The 13256-nt window shown below is 38.9% G+C and overlaps 1 protein-coding gene across 4 annotated transcripts in view; it reads right to left on the bottom strand.

Moving 5' to 3' along the window:
• Window positions 1-13256, bottom strand: part of pard3aa (par-3 family cell polarity regulator alpha, a) — a 708633-nt gene that overhangs the window by 290191 nt on the left and 405186 nt on the right. For all 4 annotated transcript variants that reach the window (XM_056450319.1, XM_056450321.1, XM_056450320.1 and 1 more), the window contains exon 15: window positions 6998-7133. In XM_056450319.1, the coding sequence (XP_056306294.1) occupies window positions 6998-7133 (136 nt within the window). The remainder of the gene's footprint in view (window positions 1-6997; window positions 7134-13256) is intronic.

The raw sequence follows: 13256 nt of genomic DNA, 5'->3' as shown, positions 1-13256 counted from the left end.
AGGCAGGGCTATAAGTTCTTTAGGGTGGGACTATCAGTCATTTAGGGCGGGGTTTTCAGTCATTAAGGGTGGGGCTATTAGTAATTTAGTGCAGGATTATCAGTCATTTAGGGTGGGGCTACCAGTCCATTAGGGTGGGACTATCAGTCATTTAGGGCAGGGCTATCAGTCATTTGGGGCAGGCCTATTAGTTCTTTAGGGCGGGACTATCAATCATTTAGGGTGGGGCTATCAGTCATTTAGGGTGGGAATATCAGTAATTTAGGACAGGTCTATCAGTCATTTGGGGCAGGGCTATTAGTTCTTTAGGGAGGGACTATCAGTCATTTAGGGTGGGGCTACCAGTTCGTAAGGGTTAGACTATCAATCATTTAGGGTAGGGCTATGAGTTGTTAGGTTGAAACTATCAGTCATTCAGGGCAAGACTATCAGTAATTTGGGGCGGGGCTATTAGTTCCTTAGGGTGGGACTATCAGAGTTTTAGGGTGGGAATATCAGTCCGTTAGGGTGGGAGTATCAGTCATTTAGGGCGGGGCTATCAGTCCATTAGGGCAGGGTTATCAGTCATTTGGGGCGGGGCTATTAGTTCTTTAGGGTGAGACTATCAGTCATTTAGGATTGGACTCTCAGTCCGTTGGGTCAGGACTATCAGTGATTTAGGCGGGGCTATAAGTTCTTTAGGGCGGGGCTATCAGTCATTTGGGGTGGGGCTGTCAGGGCGTGTCTCATTTCTGCTCTGAATTCGTTCATTCGCCAGTTTTCTTTAATTTTGTTAGCAATACCTGTTTTTCAACAGTACATCAAATGTCTAGGACATTCTTATTTCATCAGGCAAAAAACAATTATTGTTATATTTATAGTGTATTATTTTGCACTTTTTAAATCTTAAATTAAATCATTCATTTATCTTATCTTATCTGTCATGTCACATAAAGTTTACCCCAAAACATCAGCCACCAATTTATATATATAGCATTTTACTTGTCTCTCATTTGAGTCTGTTTTTAAGCTTAAGGGCTTCATTCCTCATCCAAAGCTGTCATAACAGCCATGCAAGGTGACATTATCTGACTAACCTTGTAGCTCAACCTGTGCCTCGTCTGCACTTCCAGACTGACAGCAAATGAGCAGCGTTTGCGGAGAGAGAAAAAAACTGACCTCTGACAAACAGACACACGTCCACACATCAAGCACATTCTGTCAGTCCAGAAGTCAGTAATGGCCTATTTCATGTGTATTTCATGTTTGCACAGATAAAAAAAAAATAACATGTCATGCAAGTGACTGACAAGTGGCGAAACCATTCTCAGGTGCATGTGGCAGAAAATAAAAAATAAAAATGCAGTTTATGAGACATATGACAATATGTCAGGCCGACAATAGCTGAAGGGTGCTATTATCATCCCCGAGGTAAACTTTCCCAAACTTTTGCCGTTTTAACTTTCCTCCGGAGGAGATGTCGAGCTAAACTCTCTGAAGTGCTGCATTTCGAGAAGTGTTCCCGTTTCTGGGGAACGCTCGCTCTTGTGCTTTGAGAAGGAGAAAATGTCAATGTGCACATTTGAGCAAAAGCAACAAGGACAGAGTGAGAAGTGAAGACGAGCAAAATGTAGAGAGACAAGGTGAGAGATGGAACGCTGTGTTCTGAGATGATATTATATTTTATTATTGATTCTGATTGTCATAATATAGTAACACTTATAAAATAGTAACACAAATACGAGGAGTTATTATTATTATTATTATTATTATTATTATTATTATTATTATTATTATTATTATTATTATTATTACAGTTTTTCTTAGTGACTTTAGTGCATCTCTCACAACACTATTGACATTTGCACAACAGTTAATGCATTTCTCAAAACATTTAGTCATCTGTGCACATTATGGTAGCAGTTTCTCATTCCTTCCAACAAATTGCAAATGCTTTTGGACATGCATCAATTGCTTTCATACAACTCTTTGCTGTTTTATTACATTCTCATTTGCTTATGTCATGCCAGTCAAAGCTAACTTAACTTGTGAATGCTGAAAAGTCATTCCATATAAAACTAATAGTCCTCATTTCATTACTGGAGTCATTACATACACAAATCTTGAACTAGTTGTCAAAATCTGTCAAGCAATTTTTTTAAAAATGTGTAAATCTTTTTTTTTTTTCCTGAAAATGTCTTCTAAATTGAACAATTTGATGAACGGTTAACAGACCTGTGTATGTTGTAGGTTCAGTTCCAACATGTACTGCAGTATTGTTTAAAGTTGTGCACAGCTCTACACAAAGGAAGTTTATGTTTGTGGTAAATAAGGGTGTATTTATTCTTTTGCTGTGAATAAATTAGACAGAAAAAATGTAGTAAAAAATGTGAGACATGCATATTCAGTGTCTTGTACTCAGATACTTTACTGTACTTTACTGGAGTTTTCAAATGGCTGTGCAAATAGTATACAGTGATGTCTTGAGTATTTTCAGGACATGTCACCAAAATCTGACTTTTTTTGCATTGGAAGAAATGTATAGAGTAAACTGTCCTAATGAAAACATGACAAAGCCATTTGACTGTCTTGGTCATAAACGATGGTGTCAGGACTTTCATCTTGACGACACTGACACTTTCATTGACATCAATACTTGCCTTTGAGGAGTGAGCTCTCCATTTTGAGCAAGTGACAAGGTTTTGCAGGTTATCCACTAAGTTTTGCAGTTGGTCCTAATTGTTTTGAGAAAAGCATGAACTGTTGTGCAAATGTAAATAGTGTTGTGAGAAATGCACCAAAGCCACTGAGAAAAACTGTATTATTATTATTTTTATTAGTAGTAGTAGTACATGTAAATATCACTGTCCATAAGCACTGTTGTCATGTAGTACTAACAATACTCAAGGAATAACAATAATACAGACAGATGGACAGATAGAGAGGTGGATGGATGGATGGATGGATGGATGGTTGGATAGATAGAAAAATAGATAGATAGATAGATAGATAGATAGATAGATAGATAGATAGATAGATAGATAGATAGATAGAACGATAGATAGAGAGATAATACAGACAGATGGGATGGATGGACGGATGGATGGATGGACGGACGGACGGACGGACGGACGGACGGGGATGGATGGATGGATGGATGGATGGATGGATGGATGGGTGGGTGGATGGATGGATGGATGGATGGATGGATGGATGGATGGATGGATGGATGGATGGATGGATGGATGGATGGATGGATGGATGGATGGATGGATGGATGGATCGATGGATGGATGGATGGATGGATGGATGGATGGATAGATAGATAGATAGATAGATAGATAGATAGATAGATAGAACAACAAACAGATAGATAGACAGACAGACAGGATGATAGATAGAACGATAGACAGATAAATGGATAGACAGAAAGAATACTCAAATGCATACTCTTCATTCTACCTCATTTACTGTATACTGCAATTTGACTAACTAGGATTTGTCTTAACATGTGCTGGTTCCTCATTTGTAAGCATCTGCTAAATGAGTATTAATGTAAATGCGCTGTGAATACCAGTGATTTCAAACGGACCTTGATGCTTACATTTAATCAATAATCACCTCCGTCATTTCCAGCGTGCTGCAGTACTTCCCATACAGCAATGTCAATACAATTACAACAAAAATGCAAAAGTGTATTTGACACTGATGGATAAAGACGTCACCGACTGACTCATCATTACACACACATTAGACGTGGTCAGAAAAGGAGGAAGAAAAAAATGACGAGCAAAAGCAAAAATTAAACAAAAATCATGCAAAAAACATGAAAACACAGCGAGCCACAACAGAAAAAAGATATTAAAACAAAATAAATAAACAAAAAATCCCCTAGTTTAGACATTTATTATAAAATGTTGTCAGATGCACATCTTAAAAACAACAACAACAACCAGAATAAAAAAACTTCACCACCTCGCAAAAAGTAAGATCATATGTAATTATAATATTGTTTTTCTTGCTTTATTGCAATTCTCACTAAATATAAGTGTAAAATTGACATTGTGTAAAACAATAAAAAAAAACAAATTAACAAGATGAATGTGTATCTTGGCTCTAGGGGTCAAACAATAAAAATAAGGTCAAGAATCTTGGTGTTATTCTGGAGTCAGATCTGATTTTCAGTAGTCATGTCAAAGTAGTTAGTAAATCAGCATAATATCATCTCAAAAACATTGCAAGAATTAGATGCTTTGTTCCCAGTGAGAAACTTGCTCATGCTTTTATCAGCAGCAGGGCGGATTACTGTAATGGACTCCTCACTTGCCTTTCCAATCTAACAGTTGCTGCTCATCCAGAACGCCGCTGCCAGGATTCTGACCAGAACCAGAAAATCAGAGCACATCACACTTGTCCTCAGGTCTTTACACTGGCTCCCAGTTACATTCAGAATCGATTTTAAAGTATTACTACTTGTCTATAAATCACTAAATGGCCTAGGACAGGCATGGGGAAACTCGATCCTTGAGGGCCGGTGTCCCTGCAGAGTTTTGCTCCAACACTAATCAAACACACCTGAACACCCTAATTAGTGTCTTCAAGATCACTAGAAAGCTACGAGCAGGTGTGTTTGATTAGGGTTGGTGCAAAACTATGCAGGACACCGGCCCTCCAGGATCGAGTTTGCCCATCCCTGGCCTCGGACCTCAATACATTACAGATATGCTCACTGAATACAAACATAACAGATCACTCAGATCATTAGGATCAATTAAGGGTGCTTTCACATCTGTGGTTCAGTTCATTTGATCTGGACCAAGGGAAACAAATGACACATTGCAGCATTTCTCTGTCGTTTTGGGTCCTTTTCACACCACACTGATCGCTTTGGTCCGAACCAGTTGAAAAGAACCAAAATGCAGTCATGTGACAAAATCCACATCACTCATTGGCTAGATGTTATTGAACGTATTTCCTAAACTGCTTTTCTATTGGTCAGAATTAACGTGCGGGAAAATGCCAATGGAACTCTCGCAAGTAAACAAACCGGCAGACACAGAATGACGCTTCTTACTATGGAGGGATGACTGTGCTGGCTGATTGTCTCCCTGCTCATAGTATGCTATATAGTTTGTATACATCTCTGTACAATACATTTCGAGAATAAAGCGTGGCTGCTGCTGGAAAACAATGTTTTAATGAATTGCAAATGGCGAAGGCACATCGCAAGTCACTTCAGGAGGAGGCGTGAATTCATTTAGCTACACTGCAACATGGTCATCATCTGGAAAAACCAACGATCCATCAGGTAATGTTTTTCCTTCTCTCTCTCTCCGTTTAAAATTGTTTTCTCTCAACAAATATTTTTCATCCACATCCCATAATGCACAGCGCATCAGACTACGGAAGCTGGATTAGTCCAAAAAGGCTCAGTACTTTGCAGTTAGGTCTATTCTAGTTCGGATCATGTTCTCACCATTAAGGAACCACTCCAGGGTTCATTTGAATCCTTGAAGAGGTGGTCTCAATATGCTTTTTTGGTCCGCTTTTGGTGCTCACTCGAGTACGATTGCTACATTCACACCTGCCTAAGTGAACCGCACCAAGAGGGAAAACCAACTCTAGTGCGATTCAACCGAACTAAATGAAGCAGTGTGAAAACACACTAAATTAGAAATTCCAAGAGTTCAAAGCAGGGTGAATCGGCCTTCAGCTACTAACAGCGCCCCCTACTGCTGGAATCAGCTCCAGAAAGGATCAGATGTGCTCCAACATTAGGCACGTTCACATCTGTTTAGCTGTGCCTTTACTGAATGAGCACTGAGCTACGTCCCGCAGATCCCACTATCATGCCTTTCTTTTCTTTTTCATTCCTTTAAAACCTGTTTTAACACATTTTAATATTCGTTGCTGTTTTTATTGTCTTTTTTCTTTTATTCTCGTTTATGTAAAGCACTTTGCCATGGTGTATTAAATGTGCTATATAAATAAACTTGCCTTGTCTTGACTAAACCAATAAAAAACTGAACTGCATGTGTCACTGATGTGTAAAGTAAGACGTCACCGACTGACTCATCATCATCACACACACATTAGACGAGGTTAGAACAGGAGGATGCAGAAGGAGGAGGAGAAGGTATAAAAGAAGGATGAAAGATGATGGTCTGCATCAGACACTAAAGAGTGTATTGTTCAGGACTGAGCAGTGGATTGTGAAATGAGGAGCGTGACGGTGAATGGATTGCTCTGCCGATTCCAATTGTCTGGCAGGAGGAAAACCGGAGCTGAGCTTGAGCAAAATCAGGACTGACTTGAAAGAGTCCTGCTGAATGAGGCACGGGGGCTTAAAAATGACATTAACCCCCATTTACAAATGCAGTGTGTGAGAGTGTGTGTGTACTTGTTTTTATATCCCAGTGGGGACTTAAACCTGAATGCACGCAGACTCATGGAGACTTGTGTCACTGTAGGGACCAAAATCGAGTTTCCCATTAGTAAACATGCTTATATGTCAGACAGAATTAAGTATATTAGAAATGTAAAAATGCAGATTGTTTCTGGTGAGGATCGGTTTAAGGCTATGGTTTGGGAGAGAGAATATACAGTTTGTTTAGTAGAAACATCATTACCTCTATGGCAAACCACCATAAAGAGAGCTGTACAAGTGTGTATGTGTGTGTGTTTGTGTACTTTGTATTCCCTGCACTGTACGCATCAAATGTCCCCACATGTATAGCAATACCAGTACATTTTGACCATATGGGCACAGTTTTTTGGTTTTCTGGTAAGACATAAACTGCATTGCTTGCCTTGTACTTGTTTATGTGTAATGATAATAAAGCTGAATGTAATCTAATCTACAGATACCTATGGGTGATGTCATGGATATTACATCTTTTATATATTTGTATTTTTTTTATAGTGCATTGTGTGTAAAAGTCCTATCTTGACCTCAGAGCAATACTTTAAGTCAGCAGGGCCACCTGAGGCTCTTAAAGGAGAGTTTGAATGCACTTACCCATCATTCTGGCCTTCATGGTGGATCGTGGTGTGTGTTTGTCATCAGGACTCTCGGGATACAGAGACTGTGAGATCCGCCGCTCGTGTTCGTCTCGTGGAGATTTCAGACGCACAGGAGGACTACCCGGAGACTCCTGGGAAGAAGAAGAAGAAGAAGAAGAAGAAGAAGAAGAAGAAGAAGAAGAAGAAGAAGAAGACATTTACTTTTAATCCTCAAGCTGATTTATTTTTCTTGCACCTTTAGCAGAGGTTTTCTTGCTTTATTATTAAATGTTACTAACTACAAACAATGCAAAAAAAAAAAAATAAACAAAACATTCATGCAAAAAAATACACTCTTTTTTTCAAAAAACAAAACATTGATGAGTTTTTTGAAGCCAGTGTTATTTGATGTTGTTTTGACTTCAAGGTAGTCAACTCACATCAAATAAATTTGCATTTTTGACTTTTTTTTATGTCATTTTGACATCAAGGTGCCTGCTGGGATGGCAAACAAACACTCTGTTTGATAATGGATAGCCACGCCTGCACACTTTTTGGTCCATCTAGTTTGCATTTTGGTCTATCTATACTGAACCAGAATACCGGCCTCTCCAAACCAAAAATGGGGTCTTCAGTGTTTTCGGAATTGTCTAATTTTGCGAATCCATGCCAGAGTAGTTTGCCAGGCATAACCATGACAAAGTGAATGCTTCATGAAACAGAAACATGCATTAGTGTAAATGCCACTTCAGTCACTTGCTGGCTGCAGTTCACTAAATGCCCACTGGTGTCGCCAATAACAAGCATTTCTGAATACTACATACAGCCTGAAAGAAAAAAAGAAAAATAAAGAGAGAAACAGCGTAAACTTCCCCCTTTTCTGTTTTACATCTTGACTCAACAGTCTCAAACTATTATGCAGATATTAAGGTCACACTTTATTTTGACGGTCCGTTTGTTGAATTTAAGTTACATTTCATCTACATCCCAACTGATTCTCATTAGATTATAAGTAGACTGTTAGGTTAGGGTTAGAGTAGGTTGACATGCATTTGCAAAGTTTCTTATAGTCAGTTAAATGTCTGTTTAGCAGCAGTATCAGCAGATATTAAGCAGACAGTCTACTAATACTCAAATGGACCATCAAAATAAACTGTTACTGATAATAATGATGTGAACATCTTAATAATTGAGCACTTTTAGACTATTGGTTACTTCTGTTTACATCATACTTGAATTACCAAGGCAACTTATCAGCACCATCATAGTGAATGAAACTTAATTAAGAGAGAAGAGCCAAACACTCTCTTTGCTTAAGCAGGAATAGCCAATCGAGAAGAAAACTGTTCTTAGCAGACAGCTGGTAAACAGAGTGAATAAATAGCGGGAGTGATCAGGTGTGGAAGAACATCCAGCGGGAGCGCGACTGCAGTAATAGGCCTGCACGACCTCTTTTGGCTGTATGTCTGGGTCCATATGGGATGCTTCTGTGTCTGGACACGGATTTCGATCTGCCCGTTAGACACCACTGATCTAGGCTATCTTTGCAACAACAATAACGAACAACATTCATTATGCTTTTGTGCCTGAATTTCTCCTTCACTTGCCATGCTAAACTCTCAGAAACTCCACACACACAGACACACATGGGGAAACGTGATGTCAACAACAGATTTACATACTAAGAGGTGATTGGACAGGTCACAGACATGTCAAAAGTAATCACAAGCATACAAAGGCAGGACTTTTGGTCATCTAATCAATAATAATAATGCACATTCTGAACCGCAGATTCAGAAAACGGGGTGATACTTTTTTTACATAGAACTGTTGCATCTCTAGTATACACTGTTCGTCCTTTGGGTCAAAAATGGCCCACCTTCACTAAACCTATTAAAATAAAGTAGTATAGTCTTATTGTGTGTGCTTTGGGGGCGGGGGTTGAGTGTGTATCTGTATGCCAGTAGTTTTTGTGATGTAAAAATCTGTTTATATGGGTCACTTCTAAAAGTCACTTAAATTTTATGCTGCAAAAATGAGCTATTTTGCTGTTAAAATGGTGCACAGGTCATTTTTGACCTGTACGTCAACAGGGGGGACATATGGACATCAGTTCTGGACATCTGTGGGATCTCCCACTGCGTTTGGGAAGGACTCTTTAATTTACATGAGACATTCAATGAAGTCTGGAGCTGCTGACTTATCTTGCCTGATAAAACAGCACATATACTGACACACAGAAGAGGTCAACGCAATTACAACTTCATCAGACGCATGTGCCACGAACAGGCTGACAATAAACCGCTCTGCCAGACTCTTCCCAATCAGCTTTTCATTACACAACCAGCCATTGTTTTATGAGCCTTTGTTGAAGTCTGACGGTGGTGACAGAAGTAGTGGAGGATAAAAAAGTGATTTTTATAAAGGAGTGTATTTCCTAAAGCAAACAGAGTGTTGGTGAGTGGTTGATCTGATGTGCTTGTTGATTTGCTTTAGCTTATAAATGTTTGGGAGGTGAAGAGAATTATTAAGATCTCATATACTCTGCCCACCCCAGTTATAATCTCCCCTAATATACAGCTTCCTCAAACAGGATTAGAAATGTGGATTAAATAGTGGCTTCCACTCTTCTTGCTGAGAGGCTCCATTGGCTGCATGCTGCTGCGTATATACATGCTCACATCAGTCCATCCTTCATTCTATCATTCTGTTCATCCATTGTTCCTTCTTATCTTTTCTTTCTTCCAATGTCTGTTTAGCAATATAACCATCCTTCTACATATTCATCCATCCATCCATCCATCATTATTTTATATATACATTGTTCCATCTATTCATGCATCCGTCCTTTCATCCTTCCATCTATTGTTCTATTTATCTTTCTACCCTTTTCCCCATTATTCCACTGAAATTTATATATCCTATCTATAAAATATCATCTATCCATTCATCAGTGTTATTGTTTCCATTCATCCATCTTTCCATCCATCCATTATTCTATGTATCATTCTACCTATTTACCTACTTTTATACTCATATACCTATTCTATCTATGAAATATCATCCATCCATCCATTCATCCTTCCATCCACCCATCAGTTTTATTCTTTCCATCCATCTTTCCTTCATTCCTTCCCTCCCCCCTTTACCTGCCTACCTTCCTTCCTTCCTTTCATTGTTGTATTCATATTTGTATAATCGCATTTAAATCCATCCACTACTCTGTCCATCAATCCATCATTCTATTTATTATATTTACTACTCCAGCCATCCATTTATCCATCCATCTTTTTTTCTATGGTTGCATCAATTGTTCCATCTATTTAACCATTCCTCCTCCCATTCTTTCATATATTGTTATATCTATTGTTTTACATGTCTGTCTATCCATCACTCTACACTTCAATTCAATTCAATTCAATTCAATTCAATTCAATTCAATTCAATTCAATTCAATTCACCTTTATTTGTATACCGCTTATACAATGTAGATTGTGTCAAAGCAGCTTCACATAAAAGGTCACAGTAAATAGGAACAGTGTAGTTCAGTTTGTAGTGTTTAAGTTCAGTTCAGTTTAGCTCAGTTCAGTGTGGTTTAATAATCATTACTGAGAGTCTAAATACTGAAGAGCAAATCCAACGATGCGCAGCTCTACAGATCCCGAAACATGCAAGCCAGTGGCGACAGCGGAGAGGGAAAAAAAACTTCACTAAAGGCGGAAGTGAAAAAAAAAAACCTTGAGAGAAACTAGACTCAGTTGGGCACGACCATTTTAATTTCTCCGCTGGCCAAACGTTTGTGCAGAGCTGCAGTCTCAGTGGCGGAGGCTGGACGCTGGCCTCAGCGAAGACTCGTCTGTCTCTGGAGCGTCACAGGAAACAGTCTCATGTTCTCCACTCCTCCATGACCATCACAGAAGCTGCTCAGGATACGGCCTGGTCCAGGATATAAAAAAACCTTGGGATCATCTCGTCGTTGGTCTTGGATCGAATCAGTGACTCTGCATACACTTCCATCCAAACATCCATCCATCCATAATTCATTTCTTCAATTCATTTATTGGCGTATTTACTGTTCTACATTTCTATCTATACATCACTCTACACTTCCATTCAACCATCCATCCTTCCATTTATTGTTATATTTATTGTTCTGCTTTTCTATATATCCATCACTTTACATTTCCATCATCCATCCATCCATCCATCCATCCCTCCACCCATTCATCCATTCATCCATTCATTTATCCATTCATCCATAATTCCTTTCTTCCATCTATTGTTGTATTTACTGTTCTACATTTGAATCTATCCATCACATTACACCTCCACCCACCCATCCATCCATCCATCCATTTATCCATCAATTTATCCATCCATCCACCCATTCATCCATCCATTCATTTATCCATCCATCCACCCATTCATCCATCCATTCATAATTCCTTTCTTCCATCTACTGTTGTATTTACTGTTCTACATTTGAATCTATGCATCACTTTACACCTCCACCCACCCATCCATCCATCCATAATTCCTTTCTTACGTCCATTGTTGTATTTACTGTTCTACATTTCTATCTATTCATCACTTTACACTTCCATCCACCCATCCATCCATCCATCCATCCATATTTTGATATATTTATTGTTCTAAATTTATATATATATCCATCACTTTACACTTCCACCATCCACCCATTTATCCATCCACAATTCATTTCCTCCTCACATCTATTGTATTTATTGTTGTACATTTCTATCTACACCATCACTTTACACTTATATCCATTCATACATCCATCTATTATTGTAATTACTGTTCTAGATTTCGATCTATCAATCACTCTACACTTCCATCCATCCATCCATCCATCCATCCATCCATCCATCCAACCATTATTCTACCTACCCATCCATCCATCCATCCACCTATCCATCCATCCATCCATCCATAAAACTGTGGTAGCAACCATAGAGATCACCATAGCAATGCTTTAACATAAGTTAAAACACCTTGGCATGGATTTAGAAAATCCTCCCTGACCTTGGATGCTAGAGAAGATCAACAGAGTTTCTAATCCTTTCCATAATACACACACACACATCATAGAAACGTACACAGAACTCAACTGATGCTGTTTATGAGGTCTTAATCCGGCGTCCCCTCTGCCTCTCTGCCCTGTAATTACAGCTCTTAATCTGTCACATGTCCAGCTCTCTCCACAGACCCAGACAGCCTCATTAGCCCTCTCCATCCCATCTCTCTCTCTCATTTACTCCGCTATACGGCGAGAAGATGAGCCTCCTTCTATGGCAGATCTGTTGTCCTCTCCCACATATTTCCAGACTATTTTTCAAGTGGATTATGACGGCTACAAGTGCCCCGAGGCTGTGCAGCTGTGGGTCGAGCTGCTCAAATTTACCCCGTGAATACTGCGCTTTTGAGCCAGTGACAGTTTATTATGTGGCCCATAATGGGTGAATTAATTCTCTCTCAGCGGTGAGAGTAAAGCCACTGAATGGGAACAAGTGCTTTAGTTAAAGGAGGCCAATTCTACACTTTTCAGTGCACTTTTAATATAGTATTAGTCAAGGTTTCTTGCACTTAAAATGTGCTAATTAAGTTGTTCCGGATTATTTTTTGGACCCTCCCACTGACATTTAGTATTAAAAGTTTCTTTGTGTTATTTTTCATTCAGACCCTTGTGAAGTTCATGAAGTTCAGGACAAATGTATTTTTCAAACTTGCATAAGAAGAAAAAATTATATCCATCCCTCTACAAGTCCATCCATCCATCCATCCATCCATCCATCCATCAATGTTATAAATCCATCCATCCATCCATCCTTCTAATATTGTATTTATTGTTCTACATTTCTATCTATCATCACTCTACGCTTGCATCCATCCATCCATCCCTCCTCCCTCGATCCATTTATCCTTCCTTTCCATCTATTGTTGTATTTATTGATCTACATTGCTATCTATCCACCATTCTACACTTGCATCCATTCATCCGTAAATGTTATTAATCCATCCATAACCTTACAATTTTGCCCATCCATCCATCATCCATCCTTCCTTTCTTCTTTTCCATCTATTGTTGTATTTATTGATCTACATTACTATCTATCCACCATTTTACACTTGCATCCATCCATCCATGCTTTAATCCATCCATAACCTTACAATTTTGCCCATCTATCTATCCACCCATCCATCCATCATTGTATTTACTGATCTACATGATGATCTATCCACCACTCTACACT

This window comes from Danio aesculapii, chromosome 24, assembly GCF_903798145.1.
Source record: "Danio aesculapii chromosome 24, fDanAes4.1, whole genome shotgun sequence".
In the NCBI taxonomy this organism is placed as follows: domain Eukaryota; kingdom Metazoa; phylum Chordata; class Actinopteri; order Cypriniformes; family Danionidae; genus Danio; species Danio aesculapii.
This window is presented reverse-complemented; position numbering and strand designations above follow the sequence as displayed.